Genomic DNA, 27,942 nt, shown 5'->3' with positions numbered 1-27,942 from the left:
GCAGACATATGCTTAGGCTATTCCCTGCCAGTATGTCTCCAAACCGTGCACGCCTTTGACATTCTGTAGCGCCGAGGTGTAATAAATATCCAAGTTTCTTTCCTGACAATAGGCAAGCGTATTTAATTAACTGGAGCGGAAAGGGCTGGGGTGGGAGGAGCTGGGAGCCAGGGACAGAGTGGGGATTAACCTTTGAGACAGTGTTGGCAGGCTGAGGGGACAGGGCCTGGGGCGGGAGGGGGGGGATGAGGGGAAGCTGGACAAGCTCTCTGCCCCAGAGAGGGCCTAGGGGTCAGCAGTGCCCACAGGTGGAGACAGATGGAGGGAACTGTGGGGCTGCCCCCACTCTGACAGGGGCTCCCAGAAAGCTCAGGGGCATAGAAGGACCCCCCCACACACACCTGCTGCCAACCCAAATCCGGGCGAAGCTGCGAGAAGGCAGCTGTCCTTAGAAGCATCTACCACCATGTTCCAAAGGGTTTCGTGTCGGCACAGGGCACCGCCACCCAGGTGCCCTTTGGAGGCAGTACGGAGGAAGTGGCTCCTCTATGGGGTCATTCCTGTGGCCTCCTGACCGAGGGCCTTGTTAAGGGAAGGAGGGGGCAGTCTCGTGGAGTTGGGCGGTTGTGATCTGTGGGGATTAGACCTGGGCGCAAAAGGACAACAGAACTGTGTTAGGGGACAGTGGGGGTGTGGGTGCTGCTAAAAGGCAAGGCGTGCTCCACCTCCAGGTGCCGTGTGACCCCAGGCAAGGCTTTCCCTCTGTGGGGTTCTCACTGTGGGGCTGAGGGAGGCTGCTTGTTAAGGAGGGCCACTCGCCACTTCCATGGCCCTCAACAACTTCCTTTCTCATACAAGAGCATGCAGCCAGGCCAGCTCTCCGACCAGCTGGATGCCCTCCAAGCAAAACTCAGCCTGGTGGGACTACCTGTCATCACCAGAGGAGGGAGCTCACACCCGGCAGGCACAGCTTAGGGGGAGTCACCTCAAAGCCTGTCCCCTGAGGCCAAGCCCCCAGAGGTCTTACGCCTGAGCCTGCCAAGGGTCCCACACAGAGCATGGTGGTGCTCCTGGTTGGCTGTGGTGTCTTTCCTACAGAATTTTGATTGAACAGATTCCTCTCGGATTCCCAGGAAGTTCTCCAGAAACATCCATAGTGACTCCTACTGAAGGCCACGTGGGGACAAAAGCTGGTACTTGCCAGGCAGGCCACTTGCTCTCGGACACTTACACCACTTTGCTGGCTCTGGGCTGCAGTAGAACTTACCAACTAGCATCTCAGACTTCCCAAATCAAGGCTGTCAGGAGGAGTTCAATGGGTCTCAGGCCGAGGCTCCATTGCATAGCCAGGAACTCTGAGGCATGGGCACACTGTGGGAGCTCAAAGTGAAACCCATACCCCAGAGAATCGAGCAACCATCTACACAAGGCCCACACGTGGGGTCACCTGAGCCAGAAGAGCAGCCAAGAGCCACTAATGAGTATGGATCAATTAGTAACACACGAGCCCAGCCACGGTGGAATAGTATGTAGCCACAAAGAGGAACTTCCATGCCACAGATGAACCCTGAAGACACGATGTCGAGAGTCAGGAGATCCGCCCAGTGTGACTCCCTAGACAGAAAATGTGCAGAGAGATACCTTCAGGGACTCAATTGCTGGGGTGGGATGGGAGTGACTGTCACCAAGAAGAAGGACAACCATTCTGGAAGTAGACAGAATGGAACACTGCTTGGCTTTGTGAGCACAATTCGAGTCAGAGACTTGTGTGCTGCAAAGGGCATCTCACTGTGAATATTGTTTCAATAGGAGTTTTTAAAATATAATTTTTAGAGCTGGGCATAGTGGCGCATGCCTTTAATCCCAGCACTCGGGAGACAGAGGTAGAAGGATCATCATGAGTTTGAGGCCACTCTGAGACTACATAGTGAATTCCAGGTCAGCCTGGGCTAGAGTGAGACCCTACCTCAGGAAAAAAAAATATATATAAAAAAATATATATATATATGTATAAATATATATATATACAAAAAATATATATACATACATATACATATATATACATATATATATATAATATATATATATATAGTGGCTACAAATGAACTCCAGATGCATGTGCCACTCTGTGCATCTGGCTTTAGGTGGGTACTGGGGAATTGAATTCAGGCCTTTAGGACTGCAAGCAAGTGCAAGTGCCCTAACCACTGAGCAATCTCTCTAGCCCCTCAACAGAATTTTCTTCTTCTTTTAAATCTGAGACTCTGCAAAGTGAAAGGACCTTTCAAGGCTGTCCAGCGGGGGAGGGGTGTGATGTCCCACGTATGTACACACACAAGGCACACACTCACACGTGGTGAGACGCCCTAGTCCAAGTGGAGCTCTGGTCCCTACATCCCATGCCAGCTGTGCCAGGACCCTAGTGCACCAAGTGAAGGAAGGGCACCAAGAGGCTGGAAACAGGGTGCTGTTACCTGCGACCTCTGCAAGCAGAACGCTGGGCTTTAGGCCCTCCTTTACACCTAGGGCAGGGTAAGTCACTCAGCCACTCTGGGTCGGCTTTCTTCCCCGTGCAGGGTTAAGGTTGGATGAATGAGTCCATAGGAATCCCTTCCAGTTCTTGCCTAAGATTCCAGATTCCCCACAAGCAGCTTCCCTCAAAGCCCAGGACTGATATCCTGTCAAACAAGCCACCTCCTTTGCAGCCCATGTGCCATGCCCTCCTCTCTTGGTATGTTCTAGACTCTTAATCCCACTTTTATCCCACAAAGGAGGCCCAGACCCTTCCAGAACACCCTGCTAACCCTCTAGTCCTCTCCTCTGATAGTCTCTACCACTTGTAGGCCCCACAGGAACCTCTCCTGCCTTCAACCTGCTTTGGAGAAGAGGGGCAGGGCTGGCTGGAGTAGGAAGGGACCTGTCTAGGGAACTGCTGCTCTCCAGGGTCCTCATGGACACAGATCCCAGGACAGTGGATCCGCCCCTTCCTTCATGAAACTAGCTCGTGGTGCCTGTCCCCACCGACTCACTTCCTCATTTCATGGACTACACTACCCATGCAGACACCTCAGGCCTGACCCTATAGCCCTCCTTGTCCTTACTCACTGGAATCTTACCTCTGACTTGCCCCCTGCTCCACCACTCCTGTAACCTCAAACCCTCAATTCAGTGTCACTTCTGGGGCTGTGTTTTGTGATGCCCGACACAAGAGCCACCAAGGGCGCTCAAAATGGGGCCATGCGACTGTGACCTAGGAATCTCACCTGTTGCTTCTGACAGTCATGCGGGCCAGGGTCTCCCCCTGTACCTCAGGCACTTCTGGCTTGGAAATACTGCGCATGCCTCATGGGACTCAGGGAAGAAAGCTCCCATTTGGCTCCTTGGCAAAACACAGCCTGGAGTCCCTCCGATCCTTTAGGGAGATCCAGAGTACTACAAGGACCCCATCCAATTTGAGCGAGGGGCACACCTCTCCCTAGCCACACAGCCCTTCTTTACCGACTGGTATGCTATAAGCGTCACCTCCCACAGGAAGCCCTGCCAGATTCCTCCTGTCCGACAGGGAACTCAAGTGCTCCAGGCTGGGAGTCATGTGGGTCACCCCCAGGAACTTGTAGTCCTGCTGGCAAGCCACGGCTGCTTCTTCCATCGGGTGGCCTGGGAGACAAGACCTGTGACTTACATTCGATCTTCCCCCACCTCTGGGGCCTGGCACAGACAGGTGCTGTGAGCAGCCTGCCAGCCGCAGCTGCCAGGAGCCAACGGCTCTTTCCACACCAGGGCGAGCAGAACAGAGCTGCCCGGCGGCTGTTTGCTTAGCATCCCTCGCTCTGCTCACCGCACCGGTCCAACCCGCTGGCTGGCTGCCCCTCCGCGCCCTAGCACCTGGGAGGCGACAAGCCCTGAGTCAAAACCTTCAGACTCAGATGAAAAGCCTGGTGAATGGACCTGCTGGTTTCAATAAGCCAAATAAAACCTCGCGTGCTGGGCATGACCCTCTAGCAGGAACTCTGTCACACAGCAGGCATCAGTCCTCAAAGAGCCACCAGCAGCCACTGGCAGTACCCTGAGGTCCTTGAGAGTCATGGGCAAAGGAGGCCAAAGGTTAGGTCTCACAGGCATGGATCCCCAGACCCAGTGCCAAGGCCTTGCAGAACTCCCCAGAACAGGCCTGGGAGCCTGGGGCTCCACAGCTGACCCCTGATCCCATCTGGCTTGAGAGCCACTTGTCTGGAAAGTTCTCTGTGAGGAGAGAGGCCAGTTGAGGCTGGGAAGCCAGTGGGCTCTAACCCAGGAGCTGCCAAAAACCTCTGCTTTTCTCTGCCTGTCCCTAAGGTCCCAGCAGGAAGTGGCCTTGGTTCCACACACAGGCATCTTCAGGGCATAACATAAATGGCCCGTCCAGGTGCCAGGCTCATGCAGAGAGTGGCTGAAAACCACATGGGCCAGTGTAGCTCCTTGTGGCCCACACCACACCACATCAATTCTGAGAAGCAGGCAGCCACCAGCCTATGACCCCACACACTTGCTCTGAGCTGGGGCTGCTGGGAACTGTGCTATGCAGCCCTGGTCCCCTGGGCCAATAATGATCACAGGAATAGCGATTCCAGTACCAGGCAGGGCCGGGGAGAGAGAGAGAGAGAGAGGGAGAGAGAGAGAGAGAGAGAGAGAGAGAGCACCCAGGGTTCCATGCAAAGGACCTTTGTTTTTTCATTTTTAAAAAAATTCATCTAGCTAGGCATGGTGGCACATGCCTTTAATCTCAGCACTCGGATGCAAAGGTAGCAGGATAGCCATGAGTTCAAGGCCAGCCTGAGACTACATATTGAATTCCAGGTCAGCTTGGGCTAGAGTGAGACCCTAACTGGAAAAAAACAAATCCTCTATTTGCACATGTGCACATTCACACATGTGCATGTGTGCCAGAGTTCCCGGCCCCTGAAAAGGAAGGTGCCACTTTTTGTGTTTGGCATTCATGAGTGGCTTGGGAATTGAACCCTAGGCCAGCAGCCCCTGTTTCTTCATTTTATTTTTCTTTCTTTTGATTGAGGCAGGGTCTTGCTTTAGCCCAGGCTGACCTAGAACTCATCCTGCAATCCTCCTGCCTCTGCTTCCTGAATGCAGAGATCACAGGTATGACCCACCACGCCTAGCTACACTAAATGAATGAACCCTTTTCAGGAAATACCATTCTCCACAACTTACATAGGCATAAAGTGAGGCCGAGGTTTCAAGGGACCTCTCCAAACTTTCGCAGCAGGACCACTGCAAAGACAGGAGCCAAATCGAGGCTTCTTCCTGGGCATGGTGGTGGGTGCCTATGATCCCAGCACTCCAGAAGTTAAGTCAGGAGATCAGTTCAGATCAATCTCTCGCTTCTGAGTTCACTGACACCCTTCTAAACCAAGAGTCCCACAGCAGGTGGCCTTGGCTTATCACAGACCTGAGATCCCAGAAGGCTGAGCCCCAGGAGGCCTAGCTTAGGGTCAGTCTAGAGTCAGCTGTGTTCTGCAGACTTCCATCAGAGAAGCCTTCAGATGCCACAGCACGCTAGGATGCCAGCCCTCACATGCCATGCAAGGGAACCCCGATGGCACTGGTACTGGCCACAGTCTCATCCCTAAAACCAAAACCTATCTGTTAAGGGGACCTCATCTGGACAGTATCCCCACCTTTGGCCTTCAGTGGGCCTGGCCAGGAGCACAGGCAGGGAAGAGGGAGCCTCCAGCTCTTTCCATCATCAGTGGCCATCATCAGTGACCTGGGGCCTCTGACTTCTGACCTAGCCAGGCGGGTCCAGTGTCAGCCACCACAGTGCGTGAGAGGTGAGTCACCAGCCCCACCTACAACACAGAGGCTGGGGGGAGGGGGAGAGGTTCCCAGAGTGGCCTGCTTGTATCTGGGTCAAGAGCCTGGCTGGCTGCTCTAGCCACTGATCAACCCCACGCTCGAGTCAGCGATGAATATTCATGAGCTTATCCAGTTCCACACTTTCATTTCTGGCCCAAATTAATAATTTACCAGGGAGGTTCATAAAAATTAGACGTGGCTCATTAGCAACTCCCCAAAAGGCATGGGGTCCTTCGCTGTGCCTCATGTGGCCAGAACAGTGCCCTGTGAGCAGATCCTCACATTGTTCTCACTGAGCCAGACTCCCGGAAACTAGGGGTCCCCCATGGACCCACAGAGCCCCTCCCAAGGAGCTTCCCAGTTCTTCAGAGTGTCTCTCCAGGCCCACAGTGACAAGAGTTTCAGCCCTTCCCAAAGACAAGGCCATCCTACCTGGAAAGGCAGATTTCTGGGGGAGCATGTGAGGAGTTTGGGGAGCTGACTGTAGCTCCCAAGAGGCAGCATCCACATCGCCCATTCCATATGCTCTTCTGGAACGTTCCCAGCCCTGTCAAGGGGTGGATTCCTTCCAGCTGAGCCTGGTCCAGCTCCTCCCTCTCTGCTAACTGACAGAATGTGGAGAGAGTGCATGAGGGTGTGAATACCAAAGGCCAGGCCCCTGGGACCACGGAACTTCTTCCCTGGGAGCTGGGAGCCCTGAAGCCACCAGGCAAAGTTGTGAGGAAGCCCAGGCCCCACAGAGGGTTAGGAAGACCTCCAACTGAGCCTGCTGAGGGCCTGGCCCACAGCCAGCACCAACTGCCAGGGGTGAAAGGGCTCTTCAGGTAGCCCCAGACTCCCTCAGGCAGGTCCAGCCCTCACCTCCTGGTCTTGACAGTGGCCACAGGAGTAGAAGCAGAGGCCAGCCTCCCCAGCCCTGTCTGGACTCCAGGCTACGCAGCCTCCCTCTCTTCCGGGTGACCCTCCCCCGTCCCAGCCTCCCAACTGTTGACAAGACCCAGGGCAGTGTCCAGGGGCTGTCTGACACAAGGGAACCTCCTGAGCAGGGAAGTGGAGGAGAGGAGTAACACCTTGGTTCTCAGGGCCGCGGGACGCAGCGAACCCCACACAGCTGCAGACCTGCCAATGGGTGGGCGATACCCCCCCGCACCCCCCCGCCTCCCAGGCCTCCACAGAGAGCTCCATTAAGACTCGGGCATTATCCTCCCCACACCCTCCTTTTATGTCCCCGCTGCCCCCCTTTCTCTTGTCAGATAATCACGGAAACCAGCAAACGGTTGACACGGTTACCAAGACAACAGAAGTTAGGCCTGTGAGAGGCCTGAGAGCTAATCCTAAATGAATTACAAGACCAGAGTGACAAGGGGGTGGGCAGTGGCAGGGCCAGTTCAAAGGAGGCCTGGTCCCAGACAAGGTGCTGTCAGCCTGGGGCTGTCATTGCCGAGTGACACTGGAGTCCTTAGCGGCAATGAACTCCACTGGAAAGGGCTGCCCAGAGCCACCCTCCATCCCCGGAGACTCGGCGGAGAGGGCCAGCACGGGGTCATCAGGGTGAACCCGTTTCTCCTTCGCTGAAATGGGACTTCCCGTCCTGTGTGCGCTCACTGTGCCACCGCTACCCAGCTGGCAGCCATTTTGATAGTTCAAGCTCGGGGTGCCCATGGGGACCCATAAGTAATGCCCTTCTTCAGGACACCTCGGCCCCGAGCAGGGCCTCTGCCCTGGTGGCAGTCTGGAACCCAGACCTGGGGGGGGCAGCATGAAGCCCACAGCTGGGAACTGTTAACCCAGATGGTAACTCAGCCAGTGATGGCTCTAGGGCGCGTGCTCCATGTTTTATCCATGGAATCCTAGAGGCGGCCCAAGGTGGTGGTAAGGTAAAGCGCTGCTGGCTCCATTCAGTAGACAAGGAAACAGAGTCCCAGGGCCAGGAAAGGTGCACCTGGGTGCTGTGGCAGCAACACTGCTCGCTGCCTTCGAACCAGCGAGGCCGTCTGTGGACCCCTCAAGGACAACCCATGAATCCCTGCTATTACCTCTTTAGCCTGTGGTCTCCAGAGGAACACAGCCAGGCTCCCAGTCAAGACTAGCATGCAATGGGGCTGGCTGCCTAGGTCTTGGGGCCAGGTTCCCGTCCTCCCCCGCCCCCCTCCACAGCGCAACTAGCTCAGGGCAGCCTGTCATTTCTCATCCTGGGCCACGGTGTTCACCCGCAGATCAGTGCCCAGCTGGACTACGCTAACCCTGAAGCCAGAAGGCCTTAACGCTCCTCCGCTCCCGCCTCATGCACTCCCCACATCCCCATTCTCCTTCCTCTCCTTCCCCAAACACAGGCCAGCCCCAGGGCCTTTGAGCGTGCTTCACACTGCTGGGCACTTCCCCTCAGAGCTCATAGGCACAACACCACCTTCCTTTCCTCTGGTCTCAGGCCATCCTGGCTCCGGCTTCCCACAAATCCCTATTGCTCTCTCCAGGGCTTGGATCATGGGTCACTTCTCCATGTGGGCACAGTCCTTGGGGACTAGACCTCTATTTGCCTGGGCTTGGCATGCTGAAACACTTAACTGGCTGCTTAAAAACTCCAGAACCACAAGAAGGGACTCAATGGAGAGAGGGTTTGGGAGGGGGAAAGGGAGCGTGGTAGGAGAGGATTATGACCATGGTATACTGTCTATATGTACAAAGGTTGTCAATTAAAAAAAACCCACCCTAATTTATAACAGAATCAAGCCTAGAAACACTTAAGACCTCCCAAGTGGGGTCCCAACACCTTGCTTGCTGATCTCATCTCTTATATCCTTTGTCCAATCCCTCCACAAACTCCTCCCCAGGGCTCAAGAATGCCACTGCCTCCCACAGCCTGACCCAGAGCCCTGCTCTGCTTCCCACCAGGACTCCATCTCCTTCTGAAGGACCTGGACCCTGCCTGCTCTCCAAGGACAAGGACGGGTCCTGTGAGCTCTCCCTGAATATGGCACATGCAGGACTTGAGCTCCACACATTGACCCGAGTGGTGTGACCACTGCTGCACCAGGCTCTGCTCCTCGGCTGAGGGGACAGCCCCATGTTTTTCTTTTTCAGGGATACACTGGAAATACCGCCAAGTTTTAGGCTGAAGTGCTGGCCTTCCCTTCCCATCCCACCAGGGAGGACTGGGGTCCTCCAGAGCAGAAATCCAGCTGAAAGACCCCTCCTGGACATGGCCTCTGTCCCCACCTAAAACCGCATCATTACCTTCCCTGCCCAACTCAAAAGCCCAGGCATGCCTTGTTACCTGGTTTACTCCATCCACGCCACTCGCCGCTGCCACCTCAGAGGACAAGGACAGCCCCAGAGACCAGCTAAGGATGGGGATGGGGCTTAATACACAAAGCCTTTTGAGGGGCTTTCCTGTATGTCTCCTCCCTCCTCCCTCCTCCAGCCTCTTGCCAGCACCACTCTTCCAGAACCCTGTTTCCAGAACCACCTCCTCTTTGGAGTTCTCTTAGATTTCTCCTCCCAGCATGCTCCTGGGAGAACCCATAATGCTCCATCTTCTCAGTCTGTTCTTGAAACCACCTGAAGATAAGACATAGGATTCCTGGCTGTTCCTGCCTGGCGGGCACAATACAATGATTGGCACCCACTGGGCAGGCCCTGCCTGGATCAGGTGGGGCCTGATGAAATGGTGTTTAGGAGGGGCAGACTTGTCCCATTGTCCCCAGAGGGAGGAACTAGGTCAGGTACCCTTGCTGTATTTGAAAAGCAACACTGTCACCACCCACGGTGACACAGAAGGGTTGACCTGGGCCAGGCATGTGTGCACCCTACCCCTACTGTCCAGCAGGCCCAAGAGACCACGGCTGCAGAGAAGGGGAGGACTTGGCTGGTTGACCTCTTCCAAGTCCAAGGTTCCCTGACTTCCTGACCCCGCAGGCCATTAAGCCAGTAGCTAGAGGCCCGCTGGGCAGCAGGCCAGGTCTGGTCAGAGGGCACTTCCGGCCTTGCTGTGAGTGGGGACAGGAGGAAAGCTGAGCAGATGGGATCCTGCAGGGCAAGGGCAAGGGCATGGAGGACCTGAGTGGGCTTGTATGCTGGGGGACAGGAGCAGGATCTGAGCTTGGCTCAACTGGGGTTGCCCTCCTGCTAAGCACCTCCATTTCCAGCAGAGCTAAACCTGAGGCAGAAGGCAGCCACAGAGCCTGGTACTGGTGGAAAAAAGCTGGAAAAAATACATTTTCCCCCAAAGACTTATAAAAAAAGAGTCTCACTGAATTTTTCCCCTTTTACCCCAATCTCTCACAGCTCTAAATATGCCACACTTAGTAATTTTATGAGCAGACCAAGCTATACATCACACAGTTTTATGTTCCTAAATTAACAGAAGGACTTTAAATCTATATGGCTCTCTTTAAAAAAAAAAATCTATTTTTATCCCCTCATCCCCAAATTCCACTGCTCTGCTGACGTGGTAGATAGACCACTGAGGAAAGACAAGTTCAAGTGTATGAGGCCATCAGCTGTGGGTCACCCACTAAGAGGGTGCAGTTCCACTATTCCTCTTAAAAAAAGGGCATTTTATGGTAGAGTGCTTGCCTAATATGTGTGAAGCCCTCGGTTCAATTCCCAACATGGCAAAATAAAAAAAAGTCACTTAGGGCTTAAGAGAGCAGTTTTTTTTATTGTTGTTTGGTTTTTGGTTTCTCAAGGCAGGGTCTCACTCTAGTCCAGGCTGACCTGTAACTCATTCTGTAGTTCCAGGCTGGCCTCAAACTCACAGCAATCCTCCTACCTCTGCCTCCTGAGTGCTGGGATTAAAGGTGTGTGCCACCATGCCTGGCTAAGAAAGTAGGTGTGTTTTTTTGTTTTTTTTTTGGTGTATGTGTGTTTGTGTGTGTGTGTGTGTGTAGTATTGTGGAACATGCACATGTATGTGCAGAGGGAGATGTTGGACATCCATACTGTTTCTCTTCCCAAGACAGTCTCTCACTAAAACCAGGAGCTCCTGGAATCCATTTCTCAGCTAGACTGGCTGACCAGGGAGCTACAGTCATCCCCCCATCTCCCTCACTCCCAGCACTGGGGTTAAAGGCATGCATAGCAATAGTCCGCTTTACTTTTGAGTCAGGGTCTTACTCTGTGCAGTCCAGGCTTACCAGAAACTCCCTTTGCAGCTCATGTTGGTCTCAAACTCATGATGTCCCTCCTCCCTCACTGTCCTGACTGCTGGGACACCACACTCAAGTTCTATGCCAGGCTCTTTTATATGGGCACCAGGGATTGAACTCAGCTCCTCAAGTTCACATTGCTTTTACTCAATGAGACAGCTCCCAAATCTTGAAAGCTTATTTTAAGTCAGGCCTGGTGTTGTAATCCTGTAATAACAGTGCTTGGATGACTGAGGCTGAGAATCACAAGTTCAAGGCCAGCCTGGGCAACTTAGTGAGACTCTCATCTCAAAACAAAAAGAAGAGGGGCTAGGAGTTGGCTCAGTCAAGTGTTTTTTGCACAAGCATGAAGACCAGAGTTCAGATTCCCCACTACCCACATAAAGCCAGCTCTAGGGCAATACAGACAGGAGGATCCCCAGGACTTGCTGGCTAGCAAGGGTCACTGAGAGACCTGTTTCCAAAATAATGTGGAGAGATATAGAAGATACCAGACACAGACTTTTCCTGCATGTGCCTACACATGCCTTCACACCCATACCCACAGGTATGCCCGTACACATATGAACACACCCTAAAAAAAAGAAAGTAAAAAGGGGGCTGGAGATATCTCAGTGGTAGTGCTTTCCTTGCATGTCAGAGGCCCTGGGTTCAATTTCCAGTGTGGAAAAAAAAATGGATCAAGAAACAAAGTCTACTGCTTTCCTGCAGAGTGGAGGAGGTGCCACGAGGCCATATCTAGTGCCAGTCTCTCTGAAAGTCCATGCAGAGCTGACAACAGACCCACAGGTCCTCCTGGCTCGTCTTCAGACTAAGACGGACACGTAACAGTGTGGCACTTCACACATGTCCACATCCAGGGGAAAGACAGATATGTGACACAAGTGGTCACCGGGGCTTGAAGCAGAAAACACGGTGGACCCTCCCTGCCTGGGGCCTGCTCTGCAGGGACTGTGTGCTGGCCAGGCCCCTCCAGGCAGGGCCTCCCCAGCAGGGGGAACCAGGTATCTTCAGGGCCATTTGCTCTCCCAGCACAAAGCAACTTCTGCCTCTCACATCAAGAAGATAAGAAGGGCTTCCAGTGGGGTGGATCCGATTCCCACCCATGGCTTAGCAGAGACACGCTGAAGTAAGAGGGAACCTAATGAAAAGCAAACTGAGCAGGGGGCAGGAGCCAGACCAGGCCCCTCTGAGAGGGGCTGGGCCGCAGCTGGGACAAAAGGGCCCCTGGCTTTCCCAGCCCGACAGATGGAAATGTGGCCGCCCCTCCCCATTTCTCAGGGGTATCCAAGATTAATTAGTGACTGCCTGCAAAGTGCTAGATGGGAGCCGAAACGCTGTCCCTGCTGAGTTCTGAGCTGTAAATAAGCTGCCTTCTCATTCACAGCTAAAAAGACACCACCTTCCTGCAATCCCGCCACCTGGGATCCCCACCAGACCCTGGCTGACCCCTGAGTTACATCTCAGGTAATGACTGAATCACCCAAAGCTCTGGTCTGCTTAGGACCTGATACCCAGGAGCAGCCAGAAGCTAGGTACAGGTTGCCACGCTGGCAAGAGTGGGTGCCTCTCCCAGCTTTGGCAGTCTCTGAAGCTTGACTTCTCTTCACCTCTGTGTTTCCCCCAACCCAGGGACTGAGCACAGTCCACACCCGTCCTCACAGGGGCCTTTTTAGAAATAGTCTGGGGGTCGCCTGATGGGCTGCTTGGGCCTTACTTCACACTTCTGAATCCCGTGTCTTCCATGTCTTTCCAAGTGTGCTCAGAGGGGACCAGGCCAGGCCTGACAGGCTATTAACAACTGCCCATGTCTCCAGAGGGCAGCAAGAGGCAGGGAAGATGTCCCAAAGGAACCACCACAGAGCAGCCGCCAGTGGGCCACACAGCTGAGGGCCAAGCATCGGGCTTCTCTGGCTTCAGTCTTCTCTGTGGAGGCCTCAGAGCATCCTTCCTGGCAGTGCACAGGGAATCCAGGGGGAGGAAGGGTCACTAAGAGTTCAGTGTGAAGCCAGGGCGGGGTCAGCCAACAGCCAGGAGTCCTCCCTCCCAGAACGCCAGGAATAAGATAAGGGGGCCTACAAGGGCGCCACTGCCAATACCAGCGGCCGTTCCCTCCCTCACAAGTTCTACAAATATTTATTAAGCAGGGGACCGTGGAGCCAGACTGCCGGGGGTCAGAGCCCAGATGCGCCCTTTACAGCTTCTGTGACCTCAGCCTCTTGTGCCTCAGTTTCCTCAGCTGTCAGGTGGGACAGCCATAATAGACTCACCTGCCAGAGTCATTCAGATGGTGAAATTAGCACAGAATGGGCACTGTAAGAGAAGTGGCCATGACCTCTTCCTTCTCCTTATTTTATTATTCCTTTTACTTTTATGATCGTTATTATTGGCCTGGCATCAGGCCCGGTGAAAAAGAGACACAAGGTCCCCGCCTACGTAGAGCTCAAAGTATGGCGGAGTTCAGGAATGAGGGCATCCGGGTGTACGTGCGCACACAAGGAAGGTGGAGAGGGGGCCTCCGTGAGGTGTGCTAGCACCTCTCCCGAAGGAAGGTGGGACTCAAAGATCCTTGCCCTTCTGAAAGCCGGTCCCCACAGCCTGGGCACGTGCCCTGTGCTTTGCTCTCCTTGCGTGGGAACTTGACTGACTGTTGGAGCCATTCTCCCCAGCTCATGAATGAACACATCCCACTCCAGGATACAGGAGCTGTAAGCCTGGTCCAAAGACCCAAGTTCAAGTCCCAGCTTGATTACCAAGTTCTGTATGTTTCTATAAAATCTTTCATGTTGGGTAGCCGGTAGAGTGCCTGCCTAGCAAGCAGGAAGCCCTGTGTTCTGTCCCCAACGCCTCATAAAACTGGGAGTGGTCTTTGCATGCCTGTGGTCCCAGGGCTTGGGAGGTGAAGGCAGGAGAATCAGGAGTTCTAAGCCAGCCTGGGCTACATAGGACTTCTGAAAAACAAAACACACCGACTTAACCACAGGCGCTGTCCTCAGTACCTTTCTAGCTGTCTCCTCCACCAGAGGTGGGCACGCTTGCAGAGGAGGTGGTAGAGCCAGCACGCCTGGGCTCGGCTGCCAGTGTGGTGAGAATGCCATCAGGGACTCCAGGAAAGCATGGGCGTGGCTGCAGGCCAAAAACTTTATTTACGATGGAGCACCACACTGAGTGCCACCCCTGCTGGCCCAGCAGTGAGGAAGGCACAATTGTGGCTCCTACTTCACAGGTGGGAAAACCAAGGCCTTCTGGGGGCTTATATCTTCTGCCAAGGTTATGGCTCAATAGACCCACTGCCCAGTCAAGCAAAGGAAGACAGAGTCTGGTGCCCATCTGATTGTTAACTGCTCCCACCCTCCCTCCCCCCTGGCAGCCTGGTAAGGGAGTCTGGGCTCTGGCTCCTGGCAGTTACAGGCATCTTGCTGAGATAAGCCTTGGGAACAGAACCCAGGGACTGAGGGTCCTCTGTGGGCTCCCAGGCTCTTATCCAAGGCTACTGACCTCCAGGCCACCCACTGTACCTAGAAATAAATCTCCATTCAGTGTGAAGGGCAGCAGCTGATCTCAGACCCTAGCTCTGACGCTCCTAAGTCAGGCAATAGCTGGGCCTGGGGCTGCTGAGCAATGATGTGGACTAGGAAGATCTTAAAAGAGGATCCATCCCCAACGCTCTGGAGGCTGGAAGGGCACCTGGCCTGGTTCAGCCCCCACCGGTGCACAATATGGATGTGTACAGTGCGCAGTACGGGCAGGGTGTAAAACTGCAGCAGGGACCTTCAAAAGAGCAAACTTTAGTAGGAGAAAACCCTTCATCTTCTGACTGATTTGCCCCGGGGGTGGGTGTCCAGTCCTCAGTCCCCTGGGTCAGACCTGGAAGAATCCACCCATCCTAGCTGCCTGCCTTGGGCCTTATCCCAACTGAAGCTGATTTGCCTTAATTGCTTCGAATTTCCTAGTCTGACACTTCCACCTCCTCTTTCTGAGGCTCCACATGTAAACACCAAATTGTCACCTGATGAATAAGCATGTTCCCTTGGCTCTCCTATGGCAGGTGGCTGGGGTGTAGATTACAAACACCTGTGCTTCTGAGAGGCCCTGCTCTTGCCACAGCTTGTCCAGAGCTTTGGAGGAGGTGCTGGGGGAGACACTGGAGACGTGAGGAGGCCCGAGACTTCTTCCCTGCTGTCTCCTACCACATCCAGTGGGGTGCACCAGGACAGTGAAGGGGCTCTGGTGAATTCCCCTGGGCCCAGCCCTCACTTGCCACACATCTTCCGGTGGGGATATGGCTCAGCTCCAGAGGATGTGGCCCTGACGCAGAGCTAACCTGTTTGGAAGTCGGGAATTCCCGGTTCTAATTTTGGTTAGCTCTCTAAGGAGACGTTCAGAAGTGAAGTGCAGAGGAAGGGAAGAGTCAGGCTAGAGGTTGATATAGATTTGCACTTGTCAGTGGAAGAGACAGAGCGTGAGTGCCCAAGAATGTGAAACAAGAGGCTAGAGATAATCTTGTTATAAAACTGGTTCTGATCAGCATCTCTGGTCAGTTACTGGGAAGAACTGGAAATTTAAACAGCCACACAGAAACTCCAAAGAGCTGCCACCCAGCAATCCTACAGGCGATATCTTTCACTCCCGCCCCCCCCCACCTTCCCCTGGCCCTGTTAACTGCTCTATTAACTCAGTGACAACGTGTGCCCTGGGTCAGGGCGGCCAAGCCAGCTCCCTAGAGCTGGTATCTACACAGGCCGGTTCCTGTTGCTCCATATCTCCCCTGTGGGGAGTCAAGTGTGGTGGGATCTGGCAAAAAGTGACAGGATCTCTTGAACACCGAGGGGGATGGGATGCAAACCCAAGCCCCCCAGCCACGTGCACTGTTCCCTAGCAAAACAATTCCTAAATCACCCTTCAGCGCATAGCAGAGAATGCCAGGAACCACCCCCCCCCCACTCGGTTCAGACAGAACCCTAACACCTCCGCACCGCCATAAGGCATCTCAACTTCAATAGGAACTGGAGCCAGGGCTCAGGGGAGGTTGAGACTCAAAACTGCTAAGTCTCAGAACCACCAGCCACACACAGCACAGCCCTCCCGACCTTTGGTCACGTGGCTCACCTAGGGCGCCGAAGTCACTTGACCCCAGGGCACCCTAAGGGGTGGCGGCGAGTAGGGTTAGGGTCACCCCCCCAATCCCTAGTGTTCTCTTGATCCTACATGTAAGTACGATTCCTGTCCAAACCAGATGAACCCGGAGGAGGGACTCTGCAGCTCTCCCACGGCTGCCCCCGCCCCCTCCCCTCCGGCAGCGAGCGCGACTGGCCCCAAAACTGAAAGTTGCCGGGGAGCTGCTGTCAGCGCGCTGGAAGGTGCAGGAAACAGGAAGCCACCATGCGCTCCAGAGCCCCGGCCCCCTCCGGGGCCTCGGAGAACAAAACCTTCCAGGGAATCCCGGAGGGAGGGGAGACCCGAGGCTTGGGGGTGGGGAACGGCTCCCCGACCTGCGGCCCCACGAAAGTAACTTCACACCAGCGCCGATTGCGCCCCGCGAGACGCAGCGCCCGCCCCCGCCGCGCCGCCGGCTCCGGGCAGACAAAAGGAGCGAGACGCGCACCGGTGGGGGCTCCCCACGCGCGCAGCGCGCACCCCGCAGGCCTGGACACCCGAGGCCGCGGCGTCCCTCGGCGCGCCCGACCCGGCCTGGGGATTTGGGGGCGCATGGGGGCGGGAGCGAGGGTCCGGGGCGCACGGGCGCCCTGCGCGAGAACCGGGAGGGCAGCGCTCGGCTCGCTTACCTGGTAAGTAATACAGAGGCGGCTTCAATCCAAACATGATTCAGGTTAGAATTCCATAGTGGTCAGAGAGGGACGAAGAAGGAAATTAAAAAAAAAAAAAAGGAAAACCCAAGCAATGAAACAAAAAGCACCGTTCAAGCCACGGCGTTCAAAAAAAAATGTCTAAAACAATAAAATAAAGGCAGAAGAGCGATCCCAAGAGCGAAGGGGGGGGAAATCAGTCTCCCTTTATTTTTTTCTTCCCCAAGATGATCAAAGGGCTCTCCCTCCGGCCAGCGCCCTGGGCAGTTTCGGCCACCTTGGCCCTGGCTGATCCACAGTGAGGTTAATTGACGACCGACCGAGGACGGGCCGGAGCCTCCTCGGCGGCCCGGTGTCTTCGCCGCGTGTGTATTTTCTGCCTTTTGGACTTGAGATGCAAATAAAAAAAAAAAAAAAGAGGGGAGCAGGCGGAGGGAAGCGAGCGGGAGAAGAGCGAGAAAAAAATAAAGGGGGGTGAGAGTGATGAAATTGGGGGGGTTAAGATCTTCAGGGATTACTCATTGGAAAGAAAAAGAGGAGAGAGAGAGGGAAAAGGAGAGAAAAAAAAATAGCAGCCCCTAAGACGTGCGAGTAGCAATCGCTCCTCCATTCAGCCATTTGAATGTCAAGGGCGAGGGTCAAGAGACCTGTTTCCAACAGGGTTTCACGTTCAGAACCAGAAGGGAAAAGGAAGGGGGGCGGCGGGAGGGGGCATCTGGTTGCCAAGGAGAAATCGGCTTTGTTTTCCTTTCCCCTTAGCTACTGGGTGAGGAGGGGCGGGGTGGGGAGGAGAGGAGGGGGCTCGAGGCAAGGGGGGTGGTGGAGAAAATTAATACCCAAACAGCCAAGAAGTACCGAGGGGCAGATTTGGCCTCGTCAATAAGAGACAGCGGCGACAAACAAGTCTCAGGGCAGGGGACGCAGGCGAGGGCCGGTTCCCCTCCCCCTCGCCACCAGCACCCCCCTTTTTGGTTATCTCCCCGCCCGGCGTCCCACCACTGACTCAGACGGAGGGGGTGGGGGAGAGGAGGAGGAGGAGGAACTCGCGGGGGCTCAGCCCAGAAGCAGGAGGCGAGAGCGCACGGCGGTGGAGAGCCCCTCGATCAATTTTCATGCAAGAATCATTATCGGTAAATTGGAAAGCTGGCTGCCTGACAGCAGATTTGTCTCCCCTAATGAAAGCGAAAGGGAAGGGGCGCAGTGGCTGGCGACTGCAGGCGGCGGCGGCTCCTTCCGTGTCTACGACGCGGCGTCCTCCAAGAGCTCCGGGCTTCTCCCGCCCATCATAACAGTTTCACTTGTGACCTGCCCTGCGCGCGGCCGCCGAGCCCTGCGGACGAGATCGGGGCTGCGCGGAGGGTCCGGGCTGATGCTCCCGCCGCTGGCGGCGCGGTGCTCCTCACGGCCCCAAACGGGCGGTTTGCAAACAGTGGGCGGCTGCGGGCGCCGCCGGGGCCCCCCTTCGGCTGCCCAACTCCGCGCTCTGGCTGCCCGCCCGTCCGCCCTCCCTCGCTCCCTCCCTCCCCACCCACGTCTGACAGCTGTGGGAGTCGAGAGTTCACCCCTCCGCCCCGGGGACCGGGAGGACGATTTCCCCACCACTACCACCAAGCCGTGCCCCGGGGACTCCGGGGGCCGCCCTTTGTGCAACCCACTGCGAGCTGGCGGAAACCACACTGCCGGCGCCCCGCACGGCTCCTAGGGCGAGCGGTTGGCTTCCCTCCTGGCTTCTCCTCACCCCCACACCCCACCCCTTCAGATTCCCTGTTGCAAGTGTAATCAAATGCTTGATACCATCTCCCACACTCTCCCTCCGCTGGGGCATTATCAGATCCGGGAAGGCATGCTTCCAGGCAAATAGACCTAATACATGCTATTACTGGGATTCTGCAAGCCCCGGCTGCACCATAGTAACGAGAGCCCCGGCTAATTTGGTTTAAGAAGACGATCAACTGCACTGAGTATGTGAGTGTGGCGCCTGTATCTCTCCTCCTCACGCCGCCGCTCGTTCACACCAGCTCAAGAAGGCCCCATGTGATAATTCCCCAAATCGAAGGGGAAAAAACCCCGCCGCCAAACCACATCCTGTGCGCTCATTGTCCAGCCCAGCGATTTTAAAGAGACAGGATCCATTTACCCACACCACCAGCCCCTTCTAACCCTCGCTGCAAAGCAGACTCTAGGTATGACCGTTTATTTTTCTTGCCTTTTACTTCCGGAAGGGCGCCCCCCCACCCCCGCTCAGTGGCGCAACCAACTGGAATCATGACTTGGTGACACTAAGGGTCACCTTTTGACACCCCCCCCCCCGACACAGATCACTGTTAAGAGGTACAAACCTGAGCCCGCAGGTACGCACAGCGGGTCACCACGGTCGGGCCAGGTTTGGGTTTTTGCCCCGACTCTACAACCACCGCGTAAATCAGGGAACCCTGAGTCCCTGATAAACGCGGCGACTACAAATGACAGCTGAACTCTTGGAATACAATCCTCTTAGAAAGAGCTCTGGAGGGCGCCTTGGAGGAGGGGACCCAGGGCGCCTTCTGACCCTCTTAGCCACTTTCCAACCCCCCTCCAGGAAAACTGTAAATGGCTGGGCGGAGCGCCCGCAGCCCGGGCGGGTGGCGCTCTCCTCCGCGCCGCTGCCTGCCGGGTGCAGCGCGCAGGCGGCGCCTCCTCCCGGGGCCCGGCGCCCGGGGTGCGCGCCGAGCTCGGAGCCCCTGTTGCAACCCGCCTGGCGCCCCCTCTGCGGTGACCGGGTGCGCGCGGTCCCGGGGAGGGCGCCAGGGCCGCGGACCTGCAGGAAATCGGCCACCCGCGCCTCCTCCGGCATCTGGCCGCTCCGCCCCGCGGTGACCCCAGAGGTCGCGCCGGGCCCTTAGCGACGGCGGCGGTCCTTTGTTTCCAGGGCTGTGTGCGGCGCGCTCCCCGCGCCTCCTCACTGCCCTGCCGCCGGCTTGCGGGGCGAGGAAGCAGCGCCCCCCCTCCCTCCGCTGCCTCCCACCCGTTTATCACCCACACTCTGCAGTCTGGCCCTGTGGGAGACGGACGACCAGGACGCGCGGCAGAACACCCCCATGTTTAGAAAAACACAAGCTTAGAAAAAAAAATCTCCGGATGTACTTGGGGAAAGAAAATAAAAACTATTTTTAAAAGCCCCTAAACTATCAGTTTCTGTTGTCATTCTTTTATTGGTTTTTAATTCTCCGGGATTACAGGAACAACAGTAGTAATTAATACTAAACCTTCCTCTACTGTATATGCTAATGGCAGGAGCCATAAAAATTAATTTGCAAACATGTCATTACACAATAGCTGTACAGGCAATAAACCTGTAATTATGGGCCAATCACAGGCAGGGTACAGAGGGAGGATGCTCCCCCAATCGGCTGGGTGCCCCCCTTCCTTCCCCTGATAAAGTGGGGAAGACATCCTGAAAGCCACCTGTAGAGAGGGTGCCTAGCTGAGGGGTGAGAAAGAGGTGTCTAGTCTGGAGTTCCAATTGGCCCACTTGGGCCAAGGGGGGTCGAAAGTGTGGCGGTGGCCAGTCAAGGACTGGGAGAGTGCTGTGTGCTTGGCTGGTGACAAGGCCAGCACAGGGAAAGAGGCAGCAAGAAGCTTCACTCTGGTGGTCGGGCTTGGCTTATCATGGCCCTATCTTTGAATCGTCTCAAAGGCAAACCTCTCCCCTAATAAGAATCCGAATGCCTGCATCCAATTATCGCCAGTGCTCCGGCCAAGCCCTAATTGCTGGGAGCCACACCCTGGGGAAAGAGGCCAGCTGTAAGATCCTTGCGATAGCTTGGCTCCTTTGCCTCTAAGTCTGGCTGCTCAAAGTAGGTTAGTGACATTTCCTGGTGATGGAGACCTTTGTAAGAGAAGAAAAGCATGCGCTCCACCAGGGGAGGGTGGTCCTACCACAGCCCTCTCACTTGGTGCCAAAACAGCTGAGAATAAAAGCCCTCCCCTCCCCAAGCAGCGGGCTGAGTGCTGGCTCTCGCTGAATTGCTGGCTTGTTTGCCTAATGTGGCTGAACGGGGTAGCTGGCTGCATTTTCCCTTTCCCAGTGGCCCTTGTGGCTTGGCTGTGGTGGTTGGAAGCCATCACTACAGCCATTCATATCTGGGGTGGGGGGAACCAGCCCTTGGCTAGGGGTGACCATGGACTGCTGTGGTTGGGAGATGTGCCCAGAACTGCCACCCCTGGACTAGCTGTGGGTGTCCAGGTGAGATGGACATCTTTGGAGTTTCATCCCCAAGAAAGGAGGCCCCTGTCTGTCTTCACCCTGCTGCTTCTTTCCACTCTCCCCCCAGCTTGGTGGGACTGTTCCCTCTCTCAAGTTACCTTTTTTTTGGGGGGGGATGCAAGATTGATGGAGAAGAGACAGCAAAGGGGAGGCTGGACCACCCAGAACCCAGCCTCCCCCACTGGGCATGAAGGCTGGAACAACCTCATCCTCCGCCTTGAAAGATGCCTGCCCACTCTGAAAGCAGGGGAGAGAGGCTGGTGGTTTAGGGCCAGAAGCTGGGGCTGGGATGCTCTGGGGAGGCACATGAAGCCTGCAGCTCTGCATGCACTCTGACATGCAGTACACCATGCCAGCTGCACCTTCCACATGAGGGCACACGCTCCCTCCAGTGTGGTCACCTTTGCCACAGCACAGAGACAGCCCAGCTAAACTGAACACGGTAAAAATAGCCCCCAGCGCGTGCTAAGATGGGCCCATCACTGCATGCTGCACCCATGGTGTGTTGCAGCCCCCAGACCAGACAGCAAGCTTGCCTTCCTTCTGGTGTGACGGGGATTCTCTCCTCAGACTCTAGGAAAAGCAGAGGCCATGTGCCCCCTCCTCCCCTCCACTGGCATGTTTTGGTTCTCCAGTGGTCTGTCTGTGCCCCTTCAGTGGGATAGAAGGACAGCTGCTGCTGCCCAGGCCCTCAGTCTGCACCAGCTGCTGCTTGGAACACTCAGCATAGATAACTCAGTGGCTTCTCAGGACCATCCAGCTCAAGGTCACCCTGAGGGGTTCCATATTCCAAATGAGGTGCCGAGAGGCCAAACATTTCACCCAAGGATGCACAGCCAGTGGATGGCTGCAGCTGGGAGGTGAGCCAGGCAGGTTCGAGTCTGTGTTCATTTGCCCAGCAGATCTAGAGTCACAGAGACTAGACTTCAACTGTGTTCTCAGGCAGTGACATCTGACATCAACATCCCTGGAAATGGGGGTGAATCACTGTTACATGCCAGGAGGCAAGGCATGAGTTGCTCCTAATGCCTGGTACAGGGACATCATATACAGCTGATGACACTGACGTTGTTATCATCTCTGGGGCCTGGCCCATGCCTGTCAGACAGACCTGCCTCCTCATGCATCAGCAAGTTTCACGCACAGTCTGCCTACTTCCAGTGAAGGGAGGTCCTGGACCAAGAGCGTGGAAGCAGCCTGGCTGGCTTCTGCCTCATGGGCTCAAGACCTTGGGGGCCTGCAAGCCCCGAGATAACCAAGCTCGAGGTTGGAAGAGAAGGGCCTCTGTGCTTATGCGTGGCTGTGATATCTGTGCGCCAGCCTTGTTCTCATCTTTGCAAAAGGTGCCTATCTTTGCTCTCCTGCCACCTGCCCAGGTCTGGGCCCTGACCTGCCAAAGCTGTGACCAGGTGTCTGAACCTTTAACCTTGTGCCAAAGGGGAGTCTGAGCAGGTGGGCGGAAGTTTTGGGCCTCCAGTTGGGATCTTCTTGAGAATGGAGGTGGCCCTAAAGCCAATGACAAGTGTCCTTGGGAAAGGAAGAGAGGGAAAGAAGAGTGGGAAAGATGGAAGGTGGGAGAGACAGGAAGAAGGAAAGAGAGAAAGGGTGGGGCTAGGCTTGGTGACACACACCTATAATCCCAGCATTTGGGAGGCCGAAGAAAGATCAAGAATCACTAGTCGCCGGGTGTGGCGGCACACGCCTTCAAACCCAGCACTTGGGAGGCAGAGGTAGAAGGATCACAGTGAGTTCGAGGCCACCGTGAGACTACAGAGTGAATTCCAGGTCAGCCTGAGCTAGAGTGTCACCCAAGGATGACAGCAAGTTTGAGGTTAGCTAGGACTATATTGCCAGACCCTGTCTTTTTTAAAACAACAACTTTACCCAAGCATGGTGACACACACCTTTAATCCTAGCACTTGGGAGGCAGAGGTAGGAGGATCACCATGAGCTCGAGGCCACCCTGAGAATACACAATGAATTCCAGGTCAGACTGGGTTAGAGTGAGACCCTCCCTCGAAACAACAACAACAACTTTTCTGACAATTTTCATACATGTACATACTGTATTACTTTTAGGAGGACAGAGTCTCACTCTAGCCCAGGCTAATCTGAAATTTACTCTGTAGCCACTGGCTGGCCTTGAACTCACTGTGATCCTTCTCTCTGATGCCAGGATTAAAGGCGTGAGCCATTGCTACAAGCCAATTTTTTTTATGTAACCCAGGCTAGCCTATGTAGCCAAGGATGACCTTTAACTCCCGAGCCTCCTGCCTCTGCCTCCCCAGTGCTAGGATTACAGTCATGCATCACCATGCTGGACTTCCTTTTGTTGTTGCTTTTTGAGGTAGGGTTTCACTCTAGTCTAGGCTGACTTGGAATTCACTCTGTATTCTCAGGGTGGCCTCGAACTCAAGGCGATCCTCCTACCTCTGCCTCCAGAGTGCTGGAATTACAGGTGTGTACTACCACACCTAGTTTATATATATATATTTTTTCAGATAAGAGTTTTGCAGTAGCCCTGGCTGGCCTAGACGTTTTGCTATGTACAGCAGCATATGTATGAACTTGCAGTGATTCTCCTGACGCTGCCTCCTGAATGCTGGGATGACAAGCATTTGTCTACCACTCTAGCCCAGGCTGTTCTGGAACTCACTGTGTAGCCCCAGGCTGGCCTCGAATTCACAGTAATCCTTCTACCTCTGCCTTCAGAGTGATTGAAGGCATGCACCACTGTGCCCAGCTCAGAAACTTTTGTTGTTGTTGTTTACTTATTTATTTCTTCAAGGTAGGGTGTCACTCTAGCCCAAGCTGACCTGGAATTCACTCTGCAGTCTCTGGGTAACCTTACACTTATAGTGATCCTCCTACCTCGGCCTCCCAAGTGCTGGGATTGAAGGCGTGAACCACCATGCACAGGCTTTTTGTTGTTGTTGTTGTTGTTTTGATGCAGGGTCAGCCTGAGCTAGAGCGAGACTGTACCTTGAGGGGGCGGTGGGGAAAGGTATCCCCTGCCAGCCATTCCCACTTCCGCGGTCTAGCCCCATCTCGAGCCAGCCTGTGAGCCTGTAGCCCCAGGAATAGTCAGAGGAGGTATGTGGGAGAGACAGGGTAAAAGAGACCCTACTTGGCTCAAGATGGGAGTTTCAGTTGCATAACTGGCATAACCACGTGCTGAGGCAAACTTCTGGGTGCTCAGTATACAACAGTAGCCACAGGCAGGAGAAGCCTCATCCAGGGCTTGATGTGTCAGGTCCTGTGGTCCTATGACTCAGAGGGACATGATGAGAGAGGCAGAACCAACAGGGCCACCAGTAAACAGGTGTGGAGCGACCAGGTCCCCTGGGCGTCACAGTTGTCATATGCAGGGGCAAGCAGTGGATGGCAGCTGTGCCCTGCCGAGACATTCTTCCCAGTTGGCTAACTGACCCTCTATCATGAAGACAGTCTTTCCAGGGGCTCTTGGGAAGTCCTCTGCTCTGCCTTTCACTGAGTGGCAAGTGATGCTCAGGGGTGGGGATGGGTCAGTTCTGGATAGCAGGAAGAGAAAGCTAGGCCCTGACACAGTTCTGTCCTATCGCAGGAGAAGTGTCATGGCTCTGGCCTTTGTCTTCTCCTCTGTAGGCTGATGGACTAAATAATCTACGGGCCTTCTGACTTGGCGAGCCCAGGCTTCAGAAACTCAGACAAGCCATCTGTTCGCTCTGACATTTAAGAAACAGAACGGGTTTCTGAGGAGAAGGCTGCCCCGTCCTTGCAGCCTGCCTCTCCTCCCCCTGCAGATCTGAGCGAGCAGGGCCTCCAGCCCCTCCCTGCACCCTGCCCCTGCCTCAACTCTCTCTCCACTTGCACACATTCCATCACACTCCTCTTTTCCACCCACAGGGTAGAAGCAGGAGCTGGCCGATGGGAGAGTTGCTAAAGCAACTCTGAAACAGTCTAGGCATCACCCTAACATCTGTCCCATCCTGAGGGACAGGCTTGGAGTAGGCATGCAAGCGATGCTGTGGGTGGAACCAAGGGCCTTATACAGGCTTGGCTACTGAACTATATCCACAGCCTGTTTTTTACTTTATTTTTTTCTTTCCAGGTAGGGTTTCACTCTAGCTCAGGCAGGCTGGCTGACCTGGAATTCACTATGTAGTCTCAGGGTGGCCTTGAATTTATGGTGATCCTCCTACCTCTGCCTCTCGAGTGCTGGGATTAAAGGCGTGCATCACCAGGCCTGACTTTCTTCTTCTTCTTCTTCTTCTTTTTTTAAATTATTTATTTAAGAGAGAGAAAGAAGCAGTGAGAAAAAGACAGAGAGAATGGGAGCGCCACGGCCTCCGGCCATTGCAAATGAACTCTAGACTCGTGTACCACCTTGTCCATCTGGCTTACATGGATACTGGGGAATCGAACCTGGGTCCTTAGGTTTTTGTAGGCAAGTACCTTAAACTGTTAAGCCATCTCTCCAGCCCCTACTTCTTTTTTTTGGACAGGATTTCATCAAGTTTCCCAGGCTAGCCTTGAACTTGCTGTAACCCAAGCTGGCCTTGAACTTTCGATCCTCCTGCCTCAACCTTCCAAGTAGCTGGGATGACAGGCCTGTGCCACCAGGCCCAGCAGCAGTGTGCACCTTGATGAGGATGTGTCCCCAAACCTCATGATGCTCTTGGTTTTGAGACACTGTCACCTGGTTGGCTCCTTCCAGGTGTCTCTGCTGTGGATGGTCCCTGTGTAAGCTGCACAGGTGGCAGGTAGGTTAAGGTCACACAGGCAGGGCATGTGGATGGGACCCTCTGAGCTCTGAGGGCTAATTCCTACACCACTCTCCCACAAGGTCCTAACACCCTAACCTCCTATTAGCCTCCCCCCCACCACCACTATCCAAGCTGCTGGCCTCACCTCAAGCATAGGTAGGGACACGGGGCTTCAGGGAAGTTCCACTCCCAAAGAGTGGGCCCTCTGAGTCCACAGTATGCTCCTGAGACCAGGTGAGGAAGATGCGGGTCATCCTGAACCAGGTGCAACTAACTCTTCCCCCAGGGCCCCAAGGAGAGGTTTCAGGCTTGCAGAGAGCTGGGCAGGGCTGAGGTGGAGATGGTGTGGTAGTCAGGCCCAAGAGGCTCATGGGGCAGCCTGCCCTCCAGCTCTCTCCACATGCCTGCATCCTGCCCCCAAGGGCCTAAGGGAGGAAGTCCCTAGAGAGGCCCAAGCCCAGGTCTGGCAGGGTACCCTAGAAGAACCCATTGAAAATGTGAGTAGAAGAAACTGGTAGGTTTGATGCCAAGTTTCATCTGTTTATTGTTTATTTGTGTGTGTGTGTTTTTGAGGTAGGGTTTTGCTGCAGCCCAGATTGACCTGGAATTATCAGGATGGCCTCGAACTCATGGTGATCCTTCTACTTCTGCCTCCCAAGTGCCAGTACTAAAGGCATGTGCCATCTCGCCTGAACCGTCCGTTGTTTTGTTTTTGTAAGCAAGGACTCACTCTAGTTCAGGCTAGCCTGGAACTCACAGTAATCCTACCTTAGCCTCCTACCCCAGCCAGTGCTTAAAGGCACGTGCCCCCACCCCAAACTGCAAAGTCCCATGTGACTGTCCAGTGTCACAGCAGGCTCCACATAGCATGAGGCAGAGCCAGAGCAGCCACACTGCTGGGTGCTCAACAGAAATACAAAGACCAGAGAAAAAGCATCTAAGTAATGTGGTGGCCCACACCTGTGAGAGGATCCAAAGTTCAAGGCCAGCCTGGGCTACATAGTGAGCCCCTGTCTCAATAAATGAGGGGGGCTGGGGATGTTCTTCAGTTGGTAGAGTGCTTGTCCAGCATGCACAAAACCATAGGTTCCAGCCCCAACACCATAACAATCATGTGTAGTGACACACAGCCGTAACCCTAGGAGTTGGGAGGCAGGAGCATCAGAAGTTCAAAGTCATTCTTGGCTACACAGTAAGTTCAAGGCCAGCCTGGGCTACATGAGACTGTTTTGAAAAAAAAGATGGAGGGCTGGAGAGATGGCTCAGTAGTTAGGGCACTTGCCTGCAACCATGTGATGCCAGATACACAAAGTGGAACATGTGTCTGGAGTTTGTTTGCAGCAGCTAGAAGCCCTGACATGCCCATTCTCTCTCTCTCTCCTTGCAAATAAATAAATAAAAATATTTAAAATAAAATAAAAATCTGGGCACGGTGGTATGTGCCAGTTAGCCAAGCACTTGGGAGGCTGAGGCAGGAAGACTGCTGCAAATTTGATGCCAGCCTGGGCTGCATAGTGAGTCTCATGCCAGCCTGAGTGGGAAATTATCTCAAATAAACCAAAATAAATAATGACATAAAAATAAAAAGGAGGGCTGGAGAGATGGCTTAGTGGTTAAGCACTTGCCTATGAAGCCTAAGGACCCCAGTTCGAGGCTCGATTCTCCAGGACCCACGTTAGCCAGATGCACAAGGTGGCGCATGCATCTGGAGTTTGTTTGCAGTGGTTAGAGGCTCTGGCGCGCCCATTCTCTCTCTCTCTGCCTCTTTCTCTCTCTCTCTCTGTCTGTCTCTCTCAAATAAATAAATAAAAATAATTTTTAAAAAAAGGAAAAGTAAAAAATAAAAATACCCTAATAAAAAAAAAAGGAAGGCCCTGTGGCCTGGGCTTTGAATTATGGTGCAAAAAAAAAAAAAAAAAAGTTCCTCAAATGCACTGACCTGCACACAGTCAAAAATAACCAGGCACAGGAGAAATCACACTTCCTGCTTTGGAATCAGCAGCAAGGACAGTTGGCAGAAACGGGTCCCTTGAGACCCCAGGGGTGGGAGGACAGAAGGTCAGGGCTGCTCTGCTGATGGGTGGGGCCACAGAAGACAGGTCAAGGTCCCACTCAGGAGCTCAGGAGACAGAACTGGAAATGTAGGG

The 27,942-nt window shown here is 54.5% G+C and overlaps 1 protein-coding gene across 6 annotated transcripts in view; it reads right to left on the bottom strand.

The window, feature by feature from the left end:
* Positions 1-27,942, bottom strand: part of Gse1 (Gse1 coiled-coil protein) — a 415,165-nt gene that overhangs the window by 86,614 nt on the left and 300,609 nt on the right. The window contains exon 1 of one of the 6 annotated variants that reach the window (XM_045142424.1): positions 18,599-18,668. The exons of 3 other annotated variants lie outside the window; for them this stretch is intronic. In XM_045142424.1, the coding sequence (XP_044998359.1) occupies positions 18,599-18,629 (31 nt within the window). In that variant the 5' untranslated portion in view covers positions 18,630-18,668. Of the gene's footprint in view, positions 1-16,783; positions 17,753-18,598; positions 18,669-27,942 lie in introns of those variants that run through there. 2 more of the 6 variants (XM_045142423.1, XM_045142428.1) reach the window with 2 other exon arrangements.

This window comes from Jaculus jaculus, chromosome 1, assembly GCF_020740685.1.
Source record: "Jaculus jaculus isolate mJacJac1 chromosome 1, mJacJac1.mat.Y.cur, whole genome shotgun sequence".
NCBI lineage: Eukaryota > Metazoa > Chordata > Mammalia > Rodentia > Dipodidae > Jaculus > Jaculus jaculus.
This window is presented reverse-complemented; position numbering and strand designations above follow the sequence as displayed.